Below are 20013 nucleotides of genomic sequence, written 5' to 3'. Positions count from 1 at the left end.
CATTTAGACTCTTACATGTAAATTAAGCTTCTTCATCCAAAAGTCATTCATCAGCTATAGCTTATTATAATAGCTTATATCTGACATCTGTATTTATTCAACTGTACATCACAGGCCTGTTTGTGGCGTGGTTACAGCATACCATATGGGGGTAGCCATTGCAGAAGTGGTCCACCTTACATCCTTACATCCAGACCTGATTGATTCTTAAAATGAAGTACTTCATCAATTTGGGGATGACAGAGCAGCTGGGATGTAATCAGTGGGACTTTTGCTAAGGCTGTTTTTGTACCACATATGGATGGCTGGCTGTTATCACTTGTATCTCAGGCGTACATTTCAGAACCGCTTGAGAGCTTACATATGATGGGTCCTTGTGTTGTCATGAGACCTGATCCAAATGTATGAGACTACATTTCTCTTTAGACATCACGGACAGAATGCTTAAGGTACGGTTACCAAAGTTTGTGAGGGACATGCAACCTTTTGGGAGCATGACGGTACAGAAAATGTAAAATGCTATAATCTCTGACTACTTGCTAAAACAAATGAACTCCTATTCACTGTATGTTTACTCTACAAAGTGATTTAATTTCTTTAAATATGAAAGAGTACTCATTTGGCAACGAATTGGTGATTTGGAGGTAAAAATAAATCTAGACGTCTTGATAAGCATTTAACATAACACATTTTTAGGGCTGTTGATACATCATCTTTTATCTATATGTAACCCAGATATCACTTTTCAACCAAATTTAACTTAGTTTTAACCTAGATGTCAGGTGTCTTTTGCCCTGCAAATCCCTTTAGAAATATTTATTAGATAGTGAGTCCCCATTCTTATCTAATTTGCTACCAAACCAAACGATTGCATGTCCCGTGCAAACTCCAGTCTCTAAAAGTTCCCTGGTAAGTCTCTGTTGAATCTCCGAGTCCAAGGCTCAAGTTCATGCAGTGAACTGTTTCTCAATTATCTCCAACTCTGCAACTTCATTGCCCTCAAATCCTTTTACTTCTTGCTCTGACCATGCAGGATGAAACTAAATCTTACACTCCTTGGTCCCAGGATGAGAGATCAAATTTCTCACCTCCAAGCTTTTAGAAAAGACGAAGATTATCTCAGTTCAGTGTTACTCCCTTTACTTCCCACGGCTCATTCATGCTACGTTCTCTTGGACTTCTCCCTAAGGGGAGAGCTTTGGTCCCAGATTGCGCTTCACATTTTACAATCAAGTTTGACAACCTCTTTAAAAAAAAAAGAGTTGCCTGAAACTTTGTCTCCTTTCCATGCTTCTCTTGGCATAGGTAGTCCTGGGATGAGAACTGATCTCAGGCTGAGCCTTGGTCTCAGACTGCACTTTTAAGTTTAAGAGCCCCTGTTGGCTTAGACTGTTGTCTCATATTCTAAAACCTCTTTGCTTCCCATCATGCTACTCCTGTACTGTATCCTGGGGCTGATGGCTGATGTGGTCTCCAGAAGCAGAATGGTTTTGCGAAGGCGCCGATCGATAAAGTGCGCATCCCAGGCTGGGTATCGCTTCCTTGGGAGGTCGATCCTGATCACAGGTCCCTCCCGAGATGAGGAGGAGGTCCTGTGAAGGAGTGCAGGAGAAGATGATGGGGAGGGACGTACCTGGAAGACAGGCAGGCAACTGTCCCTGTCTCTGTCCTTGTCTCGCTCACCAGGAATCGGCTCCCCCGTGTCTTTAGTCCTGGGGAGAGTCCTTGGAGGGCTGGTAATGACCATGTCCGTTTGGGACCCTTGGGATGGGGTGAGGCAAGCATCAATCACTCCCGCCACCCCTCCCGCACTAACCATACCCTCGTCCACACATCCTCCCCACTGTGAGCCCAGAACGGGCCCATCAGGGTGCAGCCAGCAGTAGTACACCAACATGAAGAAGGTTCCCAGGGCAAAGCTGCAGGCCACCAGGCACACCACCACCAGGGCGTAGGAGTCGGAGGTGTGTGGGCCACGGTAGGTGTACCAGGCGGCGGTTAGGGCCACATTCTCAGCTAGCGTCACAGAATAGTAGACCGTCATACGTAAGCGGCTGGGGCCTTCCTTGACATTGAACCAGCAGAAGATGTAGATGATGCCCACCACCATGTTGTAGATGATCTCCTCCCATTTGGACATGCAGAAGTCAGTTTCACCTTGGATGATCCAGAAGGTCATGACACACCTGAAAGACATAAACAGTAACAGGTCTATGAGTCCTGTTAAATTTGAGATGGCTGCTACTAAGAATAATAAGGTAATTCAGATGGACAACCTTGAAAGGATGGGACCAATTTAGCTTAGAAATGTGTTCAAGACATCACAAAAAGTTGTCTTTGACTACGAGTTACTGTCTCGAAGTAATACAGATACAAGCAACACCAACCACCATGCCAGATTATTTACAGGATGTCACATATGTACACTGAAGTAAGAAATAACATAACAGATTTTTTCTAATTTGTAGGGTGACACCTTTTAAACCTACTTTACAATAACAATGAGATGGGCACCACAGGTTATTATACAAAATATCATGTGATGCATTTTTTAGTCATTTAAATCTATTACCTGGGATAGATAAAGGGATATTTCCTCTAAAACATTTAAAAACATAACAGACGCACAATGACCCAAAGTTAAAACATGACAAGACATTGATATTGAATCTCTGCTTCAAGAACACCACAACCTTTTTGCTCCTATTTCATAAATTTATAAATAATCACAATGAATGTTGAGGAACATTATAAATCAATTAACATCAACTATAAAGTGTCCTTCCTTGGGGGAAAGAACCAGCAGAATGCAGAGAAAGATACTTGTTTTAACCACACTGATTCAATAAGGCTAATGAGTGAAAAAGGGCTTATGTTAAAAGAGGATATGTTTACAGTGTTTACTAACGACTCACTTAAGTAAGCTGTTTTACTGTAAACGACAATGTATTCCAATAAATACTTTCTAAATGCTCTTATTTTGGCTCTTATTATTAACAGAGTGATTGAATAATTTCAATTTATTTTGGTGTATCTGCAGTTGTGACACAAGATCACTGATAGTATATTATTTTGATGTCAATGCAGCCAGTCAATGGTTGGGTAATAATTGTAAATTTGTACTAAACAATGGGAAAATAAACAATTTTTCTGGTAACTATAATTCAGAGAAAGGACCTTGAGTTTTTCTCCCAATAAGGAAAAAAAACCCTATTCATTATTTATCATTTTGTCAAATAGTAAGCTTCTCATTGTGGGTCTAGCCTCTTTTGTATCAAGTCAAATGGTGCACCAGTGGCTGACGATGAAAATGCCGAAGTAGAGCTGGAAGACGGAAGCGAAAAGGGCAAAGGCCACGGTCCTCGCTCCGATGGTGAAGAAGTGCCACAGCATCTGGGTGATCACGGCCTTGTAGGACATGGGCAGCTTGTCGTCGCGGGAGTCCCGGAGAACCTTCTGGTAGGAGGCGATCATCCAGGCCAGAGAGACCAGGGAGGCCGAGGCAGAGAGACCTGGAGAGACCGATGAAGAGGGAGAGACAGAGGGAGAAAAGAAATAACAGGAAGGGAAGAAAGAAGCACAAATTGAAATACATTTAGGTGATCAAGGGGGAAATTAAATAAAGAAAGGTAATGGTGCTAATTTGGCAGGAAGATTTGAAAAAAATAAATAGTAAGATGACCTTGAATTGAGTTGATTTTTCTTTGACAAATGTTTGAGACAGTTTAAAAACAGTGAAACTATAACACGTTTATGGCCCTCAAAGAGTACTGAAAAGTCTATTTTCTAACTGTACGGCCCAATCAGGACATATTGATCACAAAATGTTTTTGTTGTTTTTGTGTTTTTATACAAATATCTGGACAGCATTGGCTAATTTATCATAACCATGGGCCATAAGGCTGTGTTCTTTCCCCTGTGCTATCCTCTCTCTTTACAGACCACTTTATGATCAATCAAAATAATTTTAGAATAGTTAAGTATACCGATGACCTGGCCTTAGTTGGCCTTTCTACGGAAAACAGACCCTCTAGTTGCAGCTGCCTATCTTGCCCACATTTAGGCCCTTCAAATATGGTGAAGCATTAAAAATCAATGTGGCCAAGACAAACGAATAAACAAACAAAAGTAATTATCTGCACAAAAGGGAAATTTGAAATTGATGGCCAATTGTTTAAGCTGGGGAAAAATTTAAATACCTCGTCTATACAGTTCTGGACCCCCAGGTGAGCTTTCAATAGAAGCTCACAGCAGCTTTATTGTCTTAGAAAGTAAGCGGCCTTGGTGTTAGTCACCAGATTTTAGAACTAGTGTGGAAAGCTATTGTTGACTGTTCTCAATTGCACCTTCTGCCTGGTACATCCACCTTAACTGTATATCAAATAATTTCACTTTCTAGGAATGCGTCAATGGCAGGTAAAATTGTTGCTGAAACCCAAAAGCCCTTGACTCAACTTTTTACAGAAAGGACAACAAAGAAAGCGAGGAGGGTTCTGACAGATAGCTCCTTTCCTCTCTTCCACCAGTTTGAAACTAACAATATTTTTAAGATGTCCTTCATCCCAAGCACAATCAATACTCTCAACTCAACAAAGTGACTGAGAGGATTTAAGCAACAAACATTAACATGAATTGTTCTGTTTTGTAATATGACCTTGTCTGTGTTTTACCGACAGCTTGTCAGCTTTTTACGTTGTCGTTAAACACAAAAAAACCCGTAAGGAATCAATTTCTGGGGATCCTGAATCAAATTTAGTGGCCTGTGCAATATTTGTTCGGTATCTGTTAAGATATTTTACTTGGACCAGAACAAACTGAACAACTGCTAGTGAAAATAACTGAATGGGAAAAATAATTTACGTTATCTGTCTGGGTGACCAACAGATGGCATAATGTCTCAATTGATGCTAAAATTCTAATATAGCACTTTTAAATGTTTAGCTTCCTAGCTCATTCAACTGGACCTGGACCAGTTTCAATTGAAGTAAAATGATCATTAGCCCGCACACGTATCTGTGAGGCGCACTGCGAGCCGCCGCAGAGTGCAGTTTAAACACATTAAACATTCATGTGTGTTAATCATGCAGTCTTGTCTCAAATTAGCCATGAATCACACTGAGAAGGCATTAAAATTTGAGCAGAGAAAGAGCTGCACCGACTTTGCATTTTAATGTAATTTTGAAGAGATTGGGGAGAACTTGAATATTCCTCTCATGTAGAAACTTACTGATATTTTAGCTAGATATATACAATCTAAGATTACTGCTTTTGAAAACAAGTTTTTGCTTTGAAGAAGACTCAGAGTTGCTGTTTTTAGGTGCATAAGGTCACTATTAAAGGCAAGACCGGAGTAGGACTCTCTTTCAAGAGTTTCATGCCTCAGACAGCCAACTTTAGTTCACAATATATTATACAGGGCATATCCAGTATATGGGCTTGTTCATGTGTTTCGCACAGGAAGAAATAATTTGTAAAATAGGTCAACCTTTCACAGGACTCACAGGACTGTTTATTGATTAGCTGCAAAACTCTCTGGCTGCACATTGCCGCAAAAAAATAAACTATACCCAACCCGTAGATGGGCAACATTTTGCAGCAGAATCAAAACGCCTCCAGCTCCCTGAGCTCGGAGCAGCGGCTGAAGCTTTCAACTGCAATGCAGCTCGCCACAGGTCAGATCAATTTATTAAATTACCACAAGCCCGGCCCTCCCGATTAGCCACCCCATTCAAGAACAGTTTCAATACGAATTGTCCCTCTACAGCCTTGTACCTTCTTTAAAAAATCATAAACTTTTCCTCTTAGAAGTGTTCCTTAAAATCAGTTGTATCGATTGGCCTTAAAGCAATGCAGGACATTTTGCTTTACTACTTTTACATTTTACTCAAAGGATATGCAGATTGCCCTGTTTGTCTTTTTTGTTTGTTTGTTGTAGTTTAAACACCTTGAATGCCCACTCATGCTCTTTGGCATAAATATGGATTACAAAGTGGTTAGAAGGTAGAAAAACAACAACCACAATAATAATTGTGACAATCCCCAAAAATGTTGCTTTAACAAAACACAAAGATAACTTGTGTTCTTTAGTTGTGGAATTCACTCCTCCGTGTTTATGTCAGGACGGCACCTTTAAAAGTGGGTCTATTTAGACCCACTTTAGAGTAGAGTGCTAAATTATTGTATTTATTTTATCTCAGTTTGTTTTAATTGTATATTTATTTTCTTACTGTATGTTTTAAGAGTGTTTCTTGGTTTCATGTAACAAGTTATTCGTTTAGGAGTGTGTTATGCAGCAGGAGAGATTTGAGAAGTTTTCTGGATGTTTTTACCATCATTGTTTACTTGATATATTTTTTTCTTTCATAAAAACACAATTGGAATTTGACATAAACCCAAGCTGACCACAGCCAATGATCTCAAGGAACAACCACCTCTTGCTAAGTTGATAAAACCCACCTGGGTTTACAAGTCAGATGAATGACATCACTTGTTTCCTTGCAGCTTAAGGAAATAAACCAAAGCAGCTACAGAAGCAATGAAGCAGAGGGGATTATGGGTGGAAAGAGACAGATGCAGTTTGTTATGCTTGAAAAGCCCAACAAATCCCAAACATTTGGAGAAACTATAACCAGCAAATGTTTGGGATTTGTACTAACAGATGACTTGAATGATTAATTGGCAGAACTGATAGATGATTCATTTGAGGGTTGGCTGATCAATGAGCCATATCAGCACCAAGGCGATATAAGCCACGTGGGAGAGTCTGTATTTTATAATGCAAGTGGCCACTTTTAAAAACATAAATTTCTATTAACAGATGGAAGGTTACCAAAAAAAGACAGGAAGAGCCAGCCCAGCTACCACACAGGTAAGCTATTCATACAGAAACAGTCAAAGGGCCATAAATGTTCTTCTAGTGACTTCTTACTTACTTTTCAACTGGCCAACTAAGGCTGTGGTTACATGTCTTTTCAATGTGTCTTGGGATTGCATTTGCCAGATCAGAAATCAGTTGTGTCCTCATATGTGTGTCCACAGTTGACACTGTAATGCAACCTGCCAGATCAGATAGTGATCGGATATATTAAGTAGTTAACGGTTTGGCATAAAACGTTGGATGAACACATTTCTTTCTTAGGAATTCTTCACAATAAAAGCCCCCCGTTATTTTACTGCTTACTCTTCCTCCCTGCGGTATTAGTAGACTTGTTTTATTAAAGGATAGCCGCTGACAAAGCTCTTCTAATTTAATGATTAACACATTTTCCTATAAATTCTTCACAATTGAAGTCCCCCATTATTTGTTACATAAAAGCTTTTATTTTAAATCAGCAGTAACTTCAAACGATTCAAACAGCAGGTCTCAGCGGTGCTCCAGCCCCGGTTGTCCTCCCCCTCGGGAGAGGAAATCCCCTGTAGGAGGGAAGGTAATGTGACACGTCGTATACGTTTGATAAATTGTCCCGATTGTGCCCACATGCTATCCACACCTCACTGGGATCTGAACTCAATACAAGCTAGGCCACCTCAGCATATGTGGTCTGATCTGATCCGATCTCAAAGCGGGCAAGATCTGATCCCAGAGCACACAGACTTGACATTTCTGACATGATCAGATGACAAAGGTAGCACTGAAATGACAAGTGTAACCACGGACCAAGATCACAGTAGCTGCTCATGTCATGCATGTGGTGTATGTGTATGAACTACAGGATACCATGGAGGAGCTCACTTTTTTGTTTATTGCCCTTGTCCCTTCGTTTTGACATATCTGTATGCTGCTGACTAAAAAACTGAAAAGTTTTTTTAAATTGCGTCCCCATGCTTTGATGGTGATGGCAAAGAAAGCATACATGCCGTTATCTTTTAATAAAGTGAAATACTGATGCATTATCCTTCTTAAAGAATGATACATTGATAATAGCCTACTTTTAGGAATGATCCAAAATGAGGAAGATACAGAAAAATAAGAAATGCATGGCACAAATAGCATGTTGTCAGTAGTTTAAACACCGCCACGATTTCACAGATCATGTTTTCAAAAGCACCTCATGTCTTATTAAGAGGAGCCAAGCTCTCCCCGGCTCCCCTGTATTTCGGACCGTGGCTACACTGAGACGTTACGGCCAGTCACTGTCCCCGTGTCCCCCTCAAAGAATATGAGTGTGGACTTAATAACACATTATGCATGTCACTTGCAGTTTGTAAGCTTGTCTGTTGGTTGTGTGTGTGTTGTGTATTTAAACTTTCATGTGTCCCGTGGTTCCTACAATTCAAATATGTGTCTGAAACTTTACTTAGGTGCTGCCAGGTGTGTGTGAATGCTGAGTGTGTACAGTGTGAGTGTATGAGAGAGAGAGAGAGAGAGAAGAGAGAGAGAGAGAGAGAGAGTTTTGTTTTATTCATCAAAGGCCAATCTGCTTCTTGTAAGAGATGCACGAATAAAGCATAGACTCTCCTACTAATATCTGCCCTCAAAACACACACACACATACATACATACATACATACATACATACATACATACATACATACATACATACATACATACATACATACATACATACATACATACATACATACACAAACACACACACACACGCACAATCATACTGTCTCTCTCTCTCTAGACAAGCCTTTGTAAAAAACAGAAATTATAATTGATCCCAAAAAATCCTATAAAAAGCAGATAACCATCAGGATAATTCTGTCCTATTACCACATGGCTCTATGTTCATAGTTTTTTTATCTTATTTTTAAAGTTTTCATCAGTAATAAAAACATTGTACTCAAACTGTGGTAAAATGGTTTAAATAATATGGATTCCTGGCCCATTTTACTTGCCGATATAGCTGTGTAACTAAATTTCAGCATTTAACTTGTTGAGTACAATTTCATCAAATCAATAAAAAGCAATCTGTCAGTGAAACCTGCCTCCACTGATTCTTCCAGTGAAGCAGGAAGTGCATCTCACTCACCTTGCAGCGGGAGGACGATGTTTCCGTGGATCATGATGCTCAGCTGGAGGACGAGCTGCGGAGCCGACTTCAGGAAGGCCTCCAGGAGGCGCAGCATGGTGATGTCAGCACACTCAAACATCAGCCGCCAGTGGAAGTGGCGACGGGGCCCGTTGCTGTGCCAACGGCTCTGGGCACCAAGGTAGAGAGCGTGGATGTACCTGAGGGCGAGAGCAGTTCAGAAAAGGGATGTTTGATGCTTCCTTATCAGAACTGCATCTCCACTTCTTTCAGAACCTAATTTGGTAACACTTTATAATAACTGCATTCTATGAAGCATTAGTTAAGTTAATGAATAAACACTTAATTAATTATTAATAAAGCATTGTTGCTACATTAATACTCATTGGTATGCAATTTATAAACACATTTATTCATGTTTATATTAATGCTTTATATTAATGCTTTATTAATAATGAAGTGTTTATTCATACTTAACTAATGCTTCATAGCGTGCAGTTATTATAAAGTGTTACCCATCATTTTACGGGACATTTCAGGGATTTCTAACAGAAAAAAGTAGAATCTGTACATTTGACACAAGGCGGATTCAAAACTTTCTCTGACAGTTTTTTTGGTGGGCCTGTACGAGTTTGCCTGTGTAAACGACCATCATAAACACAATGAATGTTGCCTGTGTGTAAATGAACGCGCCCAGCTCCATATGTCCTGCTTTTGGTGATCCAAAAGAAAAGTCTACATTTTTTAACAGCCTCAGCAGTAGAATTAAGGTCCTGCTAAATTTAAGGCATGGGGAAAACAATAAGTGCTGTTAATGTCGTGTCACCTGAGTGCTGTCTAAAAGTTTTTCTTGCATATGATAAAGCACTAATCTAAATTTAAACACAAACAGGTATGAGGCTATAGCAGAATAAAAATCTAAGTGACATATTCCAGGAGAAACGTGAACCCTCACAATGTTCCCCTGGGAGATAAAAACACCTGAGAGTGTTGTGTGAATCTCCAGGGAAAGACCTTTACCCACACATGTCACTGTTTAACTCTGTTATGCTTTTGTTTCCTTTGTGTCAGCGACAATATCGGTTGCCTGGTTGCAGCGGGTCAACTAGTGCTCGCTGGAGAGTATCCTCATTTTTTGGAGAGAAATTTGATGTGAGGAGAGGATGAGGCAACACCATTCAAAAAATCTGAGATGGGTTTGTTTGTTGGAGGTCTTATTTTAACCTGCTGGTGCAGCACTAGGTCTACATTTAAGAGCTGTCAGTCGGGAACAGGAGTGGAGTTAGAAAGCGTGACAGAAAAACACAAGATAACTTTTTGGAAAACAGGTTGTTATGAAGCAGAAGTGGTTTTACGCCGATGGTGAACAAACACAAACTGGGCTGTGGGTTCAGTTACATGACTGGTCCAAGCGGTCCCCAAGACAAACCTGAGGGGTCACAAGGTCATTTAATTTCTTCCTTTTTGTGTGGAAAAGTATAAAGAGTATAATTCTGCTTTTTTGCAGAAATAGTTGCACTGCACTCACTTATTCCCAAAGTTTCTACCTGCTACCAGCTACCTGCCTTCTTCTTTCAAGACACAGGCACTTTCTATAGAAAACAGAGTCTTCTCACTGTTTGCACTTATACTGCACACGTATAACGCTGGAATTACCTAAAAACAACTCTAAGGTAAGAATCTGTGACTGCAGGGTTCGCTACATTGCCTCATTTTAAGGGGTCACATTCTCAGAAAGAGGAGTAAAATGCATCTGTTGTTGGTGTGTATTGGAGGAAGGAGTGAGGCATCATGGGAGTGAAAGGATGGCATGCAGCAGTAGTAGTGCAGCAGGACGGATGAGCAGAGATGAAGCCCGCTGGAGGAAAAGTGAGACGACGCTCACTTCCTGCGCTTCTGCATTTCAAGCAGATTTTAAATAGAGGGGTAAAAATAACCTAGAAGTGTATGTACGCACGCACGCGCACACGCACACGCACATGCACGCACACTCTGCAAAACAGAGGCAAGCACAGATACACATGTGTATGTGTTTGACATGCAAACCTCCCCACACACCTAAATACACATACACACACATTATATGCCTCACATGCACATTCTAACAAACAAACACACACACACACACACACACACACACACACACACACACACACACACACACACACACACACACACACACACACACACACACACACACACACACACACACACACACACACACACACACACACACAGTCACAGAGAGGCAGGAAGGCAGCCTGGAAATCTTTATCTCTGCAAATAATTTGCTGTCCAAGCACTCCTGGCACTCCTCCATTCAATCCCTATGTGTCTCTGACTATCTTCATCTCCACCTCTGTATCTGTTATTTTTGTCTCTCACTCTTTTATTTCTGTCTCTTTGTTTATCTCTCCCTTTCTGTTTTTTTTGCTGTCTCTTTCTTTTTGGGTCGGGACGGCAGTGTTGATGGCTCGGTGGGTCAATTACTTTGGTCCAGAATGAAATAGCTCAACTACAATTTGATGGATTGCCATTACATTTTGTGCAGACATGTTCCCCTCAGGGTTAAATCTACATGTATCAAACTATGGCAAAAAAATTCAGTACACAATGAGAACCCGGATGGTTTACTAATTGTGTACTGAACAGTCAAAAAGTTGAGTGTGTAACGCTGGTAACTCTGGACACTCGACCTTGCCATCTTGTCTACGTAGTGGACGTTTAAGGACCAACAACTTGTGAAAATGGTGAGGAAGCTGTAGCGGTTGTGTTTGCGGTAAATCTCCGTCTGGTTGCATTTTGCCATTTAAAGGAAGAAGAAGAAGAAGAAGAAGAAGAAGAAGAAGAAGAAGAAGAAGAAGAAGAAGAAGAAGAAGAAGAAGAAGAAGAAGAAGAAGAATTCAAATGTTGCAATGATAATTTCAAGTGTTTTGATTTGAACACTACCCCTATTGAGACACAGTGTAAGTCTAGATACCATTTAATTCCCTCATCATCTCTATTTTGTTTCTCTTTTGTTCAAAATTAAAAAATTGGATATTTGTTTAATTCCCTTTCTCATGTATTCTGAATCTGTGTTGACACATTTTACTCTCTGTCCTCTTGCGATTTATTCTGTTTGGACTTTTTCCAACTTTTCCCTTGACATATTTCTCCTTCATCCTCTACCTTTTTTGTGTTTTCTCTCGGAATTAATCACACTTATTCTCTTTTTCTGCCTCCTTTCCTTCAGCTTGTTATCTCTTATTTTGTTTCTCTCTCAATCCAATGTCATGCACCTATTGTCTCTATCTCTCACTCGCCATCCAATTTATTTTGTTCTTCCCCCCCCGGCGTTCTCTCCTCCTCTAGCTTCGATTCTTTAAACTATATTTCAATCGTCTCCTCCTCTCTTTTACCTCCGTCACTCTTCTTTCTCCTTCCCTATTCCTACTTTCTCATCCTTCGTCTCACAGTTCCTCCTTTCCCTTCCTCTGGGCCAAAACTCAAGTCGACTATCTACAAGGCCACAGTTGGACCTCGGAGACCCTGAACATTTGTGTAAAGAGCTAGAGTAGAGCCTTTGGAGAATTTCTGCCGAGTGTGATGGTGAGCCAAGAATGAAGCCAGGGAGCGAGAGACTCATATACAGAAGAAATTAAACTGTTATACACACTCCATTTGAATCTCCTTTGAATTTAAATTACAGGGTCAACAGAAATGCAGCGATCAGCAGCAAAAAAGGAAACAGAGGCAAAGATTTGTAATTTAAATGAAAAACAGCTCTTTTAACATCAGCACAGTCCAATCAGGATGCTCTGGGATTATTGTGTCCTCAAAATGAAACTATTTGCAATGTTATTTAAGATACTTGTACTTTACTTTTTTCCTTTAATGACATGTCTACTTCTAAACCTCTACATTTCTGCCGACATTTTTTTACTTTTCACTTTTTCCCATGGTTACTTTACCAATTAAAAATATTGCATAAAAAACAGCATTCACGGTGATTAAAGACCTGCTCACCTTTACGGGGCGTATTTTGTACATTTGCTGTACATTATCACGCTTATTAAACAGCTACTTACTGAAGAATGTCATGTTCCAACAGTATTCTCATTTTAAAAACTATTTCCAGTGTAAATCATACATTTGGTGTCTGAATTATACATCAGTACAACAGCTGACCTCAAACTTCTGAATGGTAGAGTATATGGTCACTCCGTACTTATATGCATATTTGGTATTTGGGAGCAAATCCCTGCAGTCAGGTTCAAAAAGCATTCCCAAAATAGCCAAAGCTGTTTGAGCAACAGATTACTGATCATCGTCTTGGATTGAGATGTTCAACTATCACATGAACATATAGCCAGAAAGTTCAAGAAAAGGTGTGCAAAAACTGGACCGAAAGTATAATTAACTGGTTCGTCCCACTGTGCTCCTTAGCTTCACTTATTTTTTGGTAGAATACTACGTGAACAAACATAAAACATCATATGGCTGTAAATATATTAATGTTATGTCTGAGCAATTGAATGATGAGCATTTCCGTTTTTATAATTACAATCATGATTATAATAATTATTGACAATGTTGAGGCAACAATTCGCTGCCCGCAGATTTCTCATCATTACGGCTCATTGACTTAAAAATGATCAGCAGACGCAGGACACACGGAGATAAAGTAAACAAAGGTCAGGAAACAGATATCACAGTCAGGGAAAGTTAATGATGTGTTTACCTCTCGGAACAAATGAGAGTAATAAATACTATGATGATAGCTGAAGTGGAGAGTTGGCACCAGGAGGCTGTTGTGATGTTAAATCACTCAAATATTTCATAATGATTATTTTTATATCTACTGCTCACAAGACTAATGAAATCTCTGTATGGTTTCTGATGTTATAACTACATCTTAACCGCAGTGACATCGCTGACTGCCAGGCCATTACTGTAAATCCTCCACTGATGAGAAAGTGAGAGGAGAGCAGGGGGAGGAAATGGAAACAGAGAGAGAGAGAGAGAGAGAGAGAGAGAGAGAGAGAGAGAGAGAGACAGAGGGGTGTTTATTAATAACTCGTCCCTGCAGTTGATCAAAGACTCAACTGGAGTTCTGACCCTCCCCCTTGTCAGTCTTCACAGTGGTAAATTGGTACCAGCACCAGGCTTTTAACGAGCCGCTGATCTATTAGTTGAGTCAGGCACAAATCCGGCGAATCTTTCAGCCGTTAACTTTCAGCAGTTAACTTTCAGCCGTGAGAGAGAGAGAGAGAGAGAGAGAGAGAGAGAGAGAGAGAGAGAGAGAGAGAGAGAGAGAGAGAGAAAGCTCTTTCACCTTCATCACTTGTCTGAAGAGACTCTCAACCTGCCCATTATCAGGCCAGAAATCAGTGGCATTTATTTTTGCGCTCTATGTGTGCATGTCTCTGTGTGTGTGTGTACATACACATACACACTCCATGATCAAATGTCTCTTATGAATCACACAATGCTGGTTCTCACTTCTGATTGGCTGAGTTACATTGGAAGATGTTGTGCAATAACGTAACTATATATATATATATATATATATATAACGTAACTATATATATATATATATATATGTTACGGTGCATTTGGCGACTGGAGGATGTGGCGTTTTCCGTTTGGATTCCTTCCTCCCTTCAGAGCTCGCTGTGGGTTACAGGGTGCCATGTTCAGTCTGCTGCACCGATGCTGCTGCTGAGCTGAAGTTATACAATAAAGCAGGGGTCATCATCTACATTTGTCCAAGGGCCAGATTTTTTCCAGGCACACACTGTGAGGGCCAAACTTTCTAATGTTACCACCAAACAGTTGTGTGCCTGTCAGTCCAACATGTCATCGCTTCATCATGTTATCCTTAGAGACATTTTTTAGAAATCATCATGATTAGCAAATGCATTTTTTTAAGTACAACTTAAAGGTTATTGTTGATTGTTGGTACCAAAAATATACTGCCTACCCCAGCATTAAGTTTCATCTCATCTTTCCTACAGCATGTGTCTCTTGTGGACATCGAGTGCCATGAGCATAACAACAACAAATGTAGTTCAGACAAATTAGGCAAATGTACAATTTTTGGGACTAGGACGGGCTTGCAGCCTCACTTAAACTGGTACACAAAGCATCTTAAAGAAGTTGAATATTTAAAAAATGCACTGGTGATATGGAGCCACACAGGCATACGTTACTGTGTCAGCATCATGGCAGAGCACCAGCAGGCCCCCCACCCCCCAGCCACCCCAGCAGGGATGACAAGCCCCCTGCTGTGGGTGGATGGAGGTTAGAACAGTCAACCTCCTGCTAGTCTGTGAATAATGCAGCTGTCAAAAATCTCAAAATTAAACACACTGAATACACACAGGACTGCCCTGGGCTCTGTTCCACTCTACAGCGCACACACACACACACACACACACACACACACACACACACACACACACACACACACACACACACACACACACACACACACACACACACACACACACACACACACAAATAACACACATTGTATACATGCTGGCAGATACACACAGCCTCACAATAATCCAATACATGCACATTTACACATGGGGGGAATATAAAAACACTCTCACTCACAAACACACCCGCATGCAATACTTAAAGCAGTGTTATAGTGAAACAAATTGTACTTTCTAGTTCCCATATTAAAGGATATATATTTGGTTCCACCAGAGTGCATTTGGTGTTAAAAGTAACAGTGTGTTACATTAAGGAGTATTTGTTGGTAGAAATAGATATAATATTCACAACTATGTTTTCATTAGTGGACACTCACCTGAAACTAAGAAGCGTTGTGTTTTTGTTAGCTTAGATATAGCCTTTTATATCTACATAGGGAGCGGGACCCCTTCCTAGTGAGAGTCTTTGGCATTTTTACATACCTGAAGGTAGGGATGGGTTCTGAAACTCAGTATTAAATATTGATAAGTTCTAACGTTACTGATGGTTTTTATCAGTACTTCTGATTGTTTAAGTGTAATTTATTTCTACGCTGCAGCGTGCATCTCATTCACTCTCTCTGTCTGCAGTCTCTCATCCACAATCTCGCAACCTCTCATAAAGTCAACTTTTCAGAGGCCTTAACAGGTCCTGCTGGGTCCCAGCTAAATGTTCCATAGATGTAAGGACCTGTAGAGTTCAGACTGATGTGGAGCCAAGGAAAACTACAAAGCGTGGACCCGATATCCAGTTCATAGGGTCCTCTGGTTTTCAGGCGATTTAGATCTGCCGATGGATCTGTATACTGAGTGCAGAGAGGTTGAGCCACTAACAGTGAGTGAGTGTTTGTATGGAAGCCCACACAGAGCAGAAATAATGTCGCCTCTCTGTCTGTGTAGAGCTCAGCTGTCAACACCGACCTACTTAGACTGCCACACTGAGAAATCCAGCACAGAGAGAGGAGGATGTGAGATTATGGGAGAGTGTGAAGGGAGGAGGGAGAGAAGGACAACAAGAAGAAAAAGCAGAGAAGAAGAAGAAGAAGAAGAAGAAGAAGAAGAAGAAGAAGAAGAAGAAGAAGAAGAAGAAGAAGAAGAAACGAGGTTATGAGATTATGTGTGAGTATGATGGGAGGAGAGAAGAAGAAAAGGAGAAGAGGGGTTAAAAGATGGAAAAATGCAAAAAGGAGACGAATGATGTAGAGAGAGGAGACAGGAAGGGAGGACATGATGTTTTCTGCGTATGTGTTTGCTTTTTGGTGTGTGTGTGTGTTTGTGTGTGTGTGTGTGTGTGTGTGTGTGTGTGTGTGTGTGTGTGTGTGTGTGTGTGTGTGTCTGTGTGTGTGTGTACAACGGAGGCAAACGAGCATTGATCGCTGCTGCCAAAACTGCCGAGCTGCTGATCAGATAAGATCACGTCGGGCACTGAAGTGTTTAATTGGAAAGTGTGTGTGTGTGTGTGTGTGTGTGTGTGTGTGTGTGTGTGTGTGTGTGTGTGTGTGTGTGTGTGTGTGTGTGTGTGTGTGTGTGTGTGTGTGTGTGTGTGTGTGTGTGTGAAGCGGGTGATGTTATCACTTGACTCAAGGGCTGAAGTTTGATCTTTTATCTCTCTGCTGCTCTATGTCTCTCCCTCTCTCATATCCGTCATTCAGGAGTTGTACAAAATTCAGAGCCGTCGTTCCGCTGTGTGACGGCTCCAAGGAGAAAATGAGGGGGAGGAAGAGTAAAAGAGGAGGAAGAAACAGGAGCAGAGGGAGATATACAGGTTAAAGGGAAACATAATCTTGATATAATGCGATCTAGTTATCTAATATTGCAAACACGATGTCTGTGTTTCGTTGTCTTTACAGCGTCATTAATCCTTTATGGTTTGAGCTAAAGACATGCAATTTTTTCCTGTTAAACTTCAGTCAATAAAACAACTGCAAGAAGTTATATAAAAAGGCCATATATGACGCTTTGGAGCTGATTTTTCAAGGCAAAGATGTTGGGGAAAATGGCGACGAATCTGCACCTGAGTAGGGGATTTTTCAGTGAGATAGATCCTTAAAAAAAAGGAAGGGAAGGAGAGACATAAGGATTAAAACAATTGGGGAAAATAAACTAAAGGACAGGACAGAGAAGAAGAGTGAGGAAAGGGAAGGAAAGAACGATGGGAATTTGAAAGTATTGCAAGGAAAGAAGAGAAACAAGGATGGGAGGAGCAGAGAGGGAAAGAAATGGAGAAAGAACAAGAAAAGACAAAGGAAAGATAAAGAAAAAAGAGGTTGAAGAAAGGAAAAAAAGTTAAGCAAAGAAAGAAATGGGAAATAAAAGAAAAAGGCGAAAAGGAAATGAAACAAATAAGTTAAATAAAATAAAGAGAGGAAAAGGAAAATAAAGTAAAAGGTTGAAAAAATGAAGAAAGGAAAAACTGGAAGAAATTTAAAAGGATATCAAAAGGAAGAAGGAACTCAAAGGCAAAATGGAGATGACAAGTTGTAGAGGAGCCTGAAGAGAGGACAGGAGGGAGGAGAAAAGAAGTGAAGGGGAAAACGGATGAAGAGGCAAGGAAAGAAGCTAAGGACAAAAAAGAAGCCAGATGAAAGAAGATGTGAAGGAGGGAGCGATAAAAAGAGGTGAAAGGAGGTGAAGAGGAACAGAAGAGAGAGAAGGAGAGGAAAGGTGAGGAGATTTATGGCGTGAAGAAAAGGTAATGAAGGGAGAGAAGGAAAGGTAATGGAGGGAAAGAGAAGAGAGGAATGGAGGAGGAGATGATCGGTGAGCTGCTGCCTGCGCTGATCAATCACTGTTTATGGAACGATCAGAGACAGAGAGAGAGAGGAGGATGGAGAGGGAGAGATATTTATTACACAGAGAGAAATAATGGGCCAGTGAAAGAGAGATGGATGCTGAGAGTCAAATTCCTATTTTCTTTTAGTCTTTTCATCTTTTCTTTTTGTTTGTCTCTGCATCTTTCTTTCCTTTTTCTCTCTTTCCGTTTTGCTCTCCTCTCATTAATTGTTTTATATATTCCTCTCTCTTTTCTCTTTGGCTATTCAAATAGGTCTAGTGTGTGTTTAATGATGGCCTTCTGCTCCAAATGGAACCCCCCCCCAAAAAAAAAAAAAAAAAAAACCCAAGTGAGCAAATCACAGCTCTGCAGATGGGATCAAGCAATTGTAACTTCTTTTTTTCTTCTTTTTTTTTTTAAAGGGGATGATTTTGAATGAGATTACAACAGCTCTACAGATTGTTGTGTATCAATTTATGGAAAGATCAACAATTAAATCAATATATCTATTGATGGTAAAAAATGACCCATATAAACCACTATGTTCTAAACAGACACATTGCAAACTAACACCAACAAAAAGTCACATTTGCTTTTTGAAACATAAACAGCAACCTTAACACAATTCTCAGTCTAGCACTGCATGATGGGAAATCTGGACCATCCCTACACACATGCTGGCTTTAGTGATGCTCTGCATCCAGCAACAACACAGAGAGAGAGATACAATTAATATCTTTATGAAAGGTTACTTGTTCTACTGTTGTTCAACAATAGACCACCGTTTGGGACACATTTGTCTGTTATTCAGCGCTCTACTGGGTGGGGGAGAAAGAGAGGACTCTGACAGCACAACACTCCCAGCAGCAGGATCAGCAGCACTCAGTCCTGACTACTGTGCACTATACTGCATAAATTTGGCGGTTTTTTACAGGTCTGGGTTATACGGTGGTTTAATAAAACCCTGACCTGTGCATCACTAAGGCACATTCAGCTCGGGGGTTGCAAAATAAGTGTTTTTATAAACCATCAACCTCCTGTTTACGCACGTCAAAAAAAAAAAAAAAAAAAAATATGGACGTTAAAAAAACACTTCAGTTTAGGTTGCGGTGACAGAGCCATGCAGACAGTTGTGCTGATTAAAATGAGGGCCTGTCTGTAGATGTGCAAGAAGAAAATACGTCTAACATACCCGGTCTAGATATGCCCAGGGAGGTCAGGAATGAATTAAACATATTTGTACCATGTTGCAATATATAGGCATTTGCTTGGAAACAGTGATATTCGGCCTCAAAAAAAGTGGGGTAATGCTGTAAAGTGTGGGGGGGGCAATTTCTGCTTGGCCCCTTCTACTTCCGGTACCCATGACGCAAAGCAGCTAACATGGACGTCATGTGAGGCTGAATGACAATTAAGTCTGATTCTCAGGCACTTTTCTCTTGTTTCGTCTTCCCTTATCGCTTCTTTCATATTTCCCATGTCTCATCCCTTTTTTCTCTTCCTTCTATTCCTTCCTTATCCCGACCTTTCCTTTTTCACCGTCCTTCCTTCCTCCATTATCCTCTTTGTTTTTCTGTCTCCCTTTCTTTCTTTTCCTTCCTTTGTTTCTTACGCCTGACATTCCTTCCTCACCTTCCCCCCTTCCTTCCATTGTTCAGTTTCCATATTTCCTTCCTTCCTTTCATCTTTCACCACTTTGCTTCAGGTGGAATGGGGCACCACTCCTCCTCTCCTCTCCTCTCCTCGTCTCCACAGATTTTGAAGGTCATTACTTTCACAACATTTAATCACAGTA

The 20013-nt window shown here is 40.5% G+C and overlaps 1 protein-coding gene across 1 annotated transcript in view; it reads right to left on the bottom strand.

Annotated features, from left to right (window-relative positions):
- Nucleotides 1-1384: 1384 nt before the first annotated feature.
- Nucleotides 1385-20013, bottom strand: part of xkr7b (XK, Kell blood group complex subunit-related family, member 7b) — a 51950-nt gene continuing 33321 nt past the window's right edge. Inside the window, 3 exon segments of the mRNA XM_054609879.1 lie at nucleotides 1385-2186; nucleotides 3293-3527; nucleotides 8991-9178. Of these exon segments, the coding sequence (XP_054465854.1) occupies nucleotides 1385-2186; nucleotides 3293-3527; nucleotides 8991-9178 (1225 nt within the window).

This window comes from Anoplopoma fimbria, chromosome 12 (genome assembly GCF_027596085.1).
Source record: "Anoplopoma fimbria isolate UVic2021 breed Golden Eagle Sablefish chromosome 12, Afim_UVic_2022, whole genome shotgun sequence".
Classification (NCBI taxonomy): Eukaryota; Metazoa; Chordata; class Actinopteri; order Perciformes; family Anoplopomatidae; genus Anoplopoma; species Anoplopoma fimbria.
This window is presented reverse-complemented; position numbering and strand designations above follow the sequence as displayed.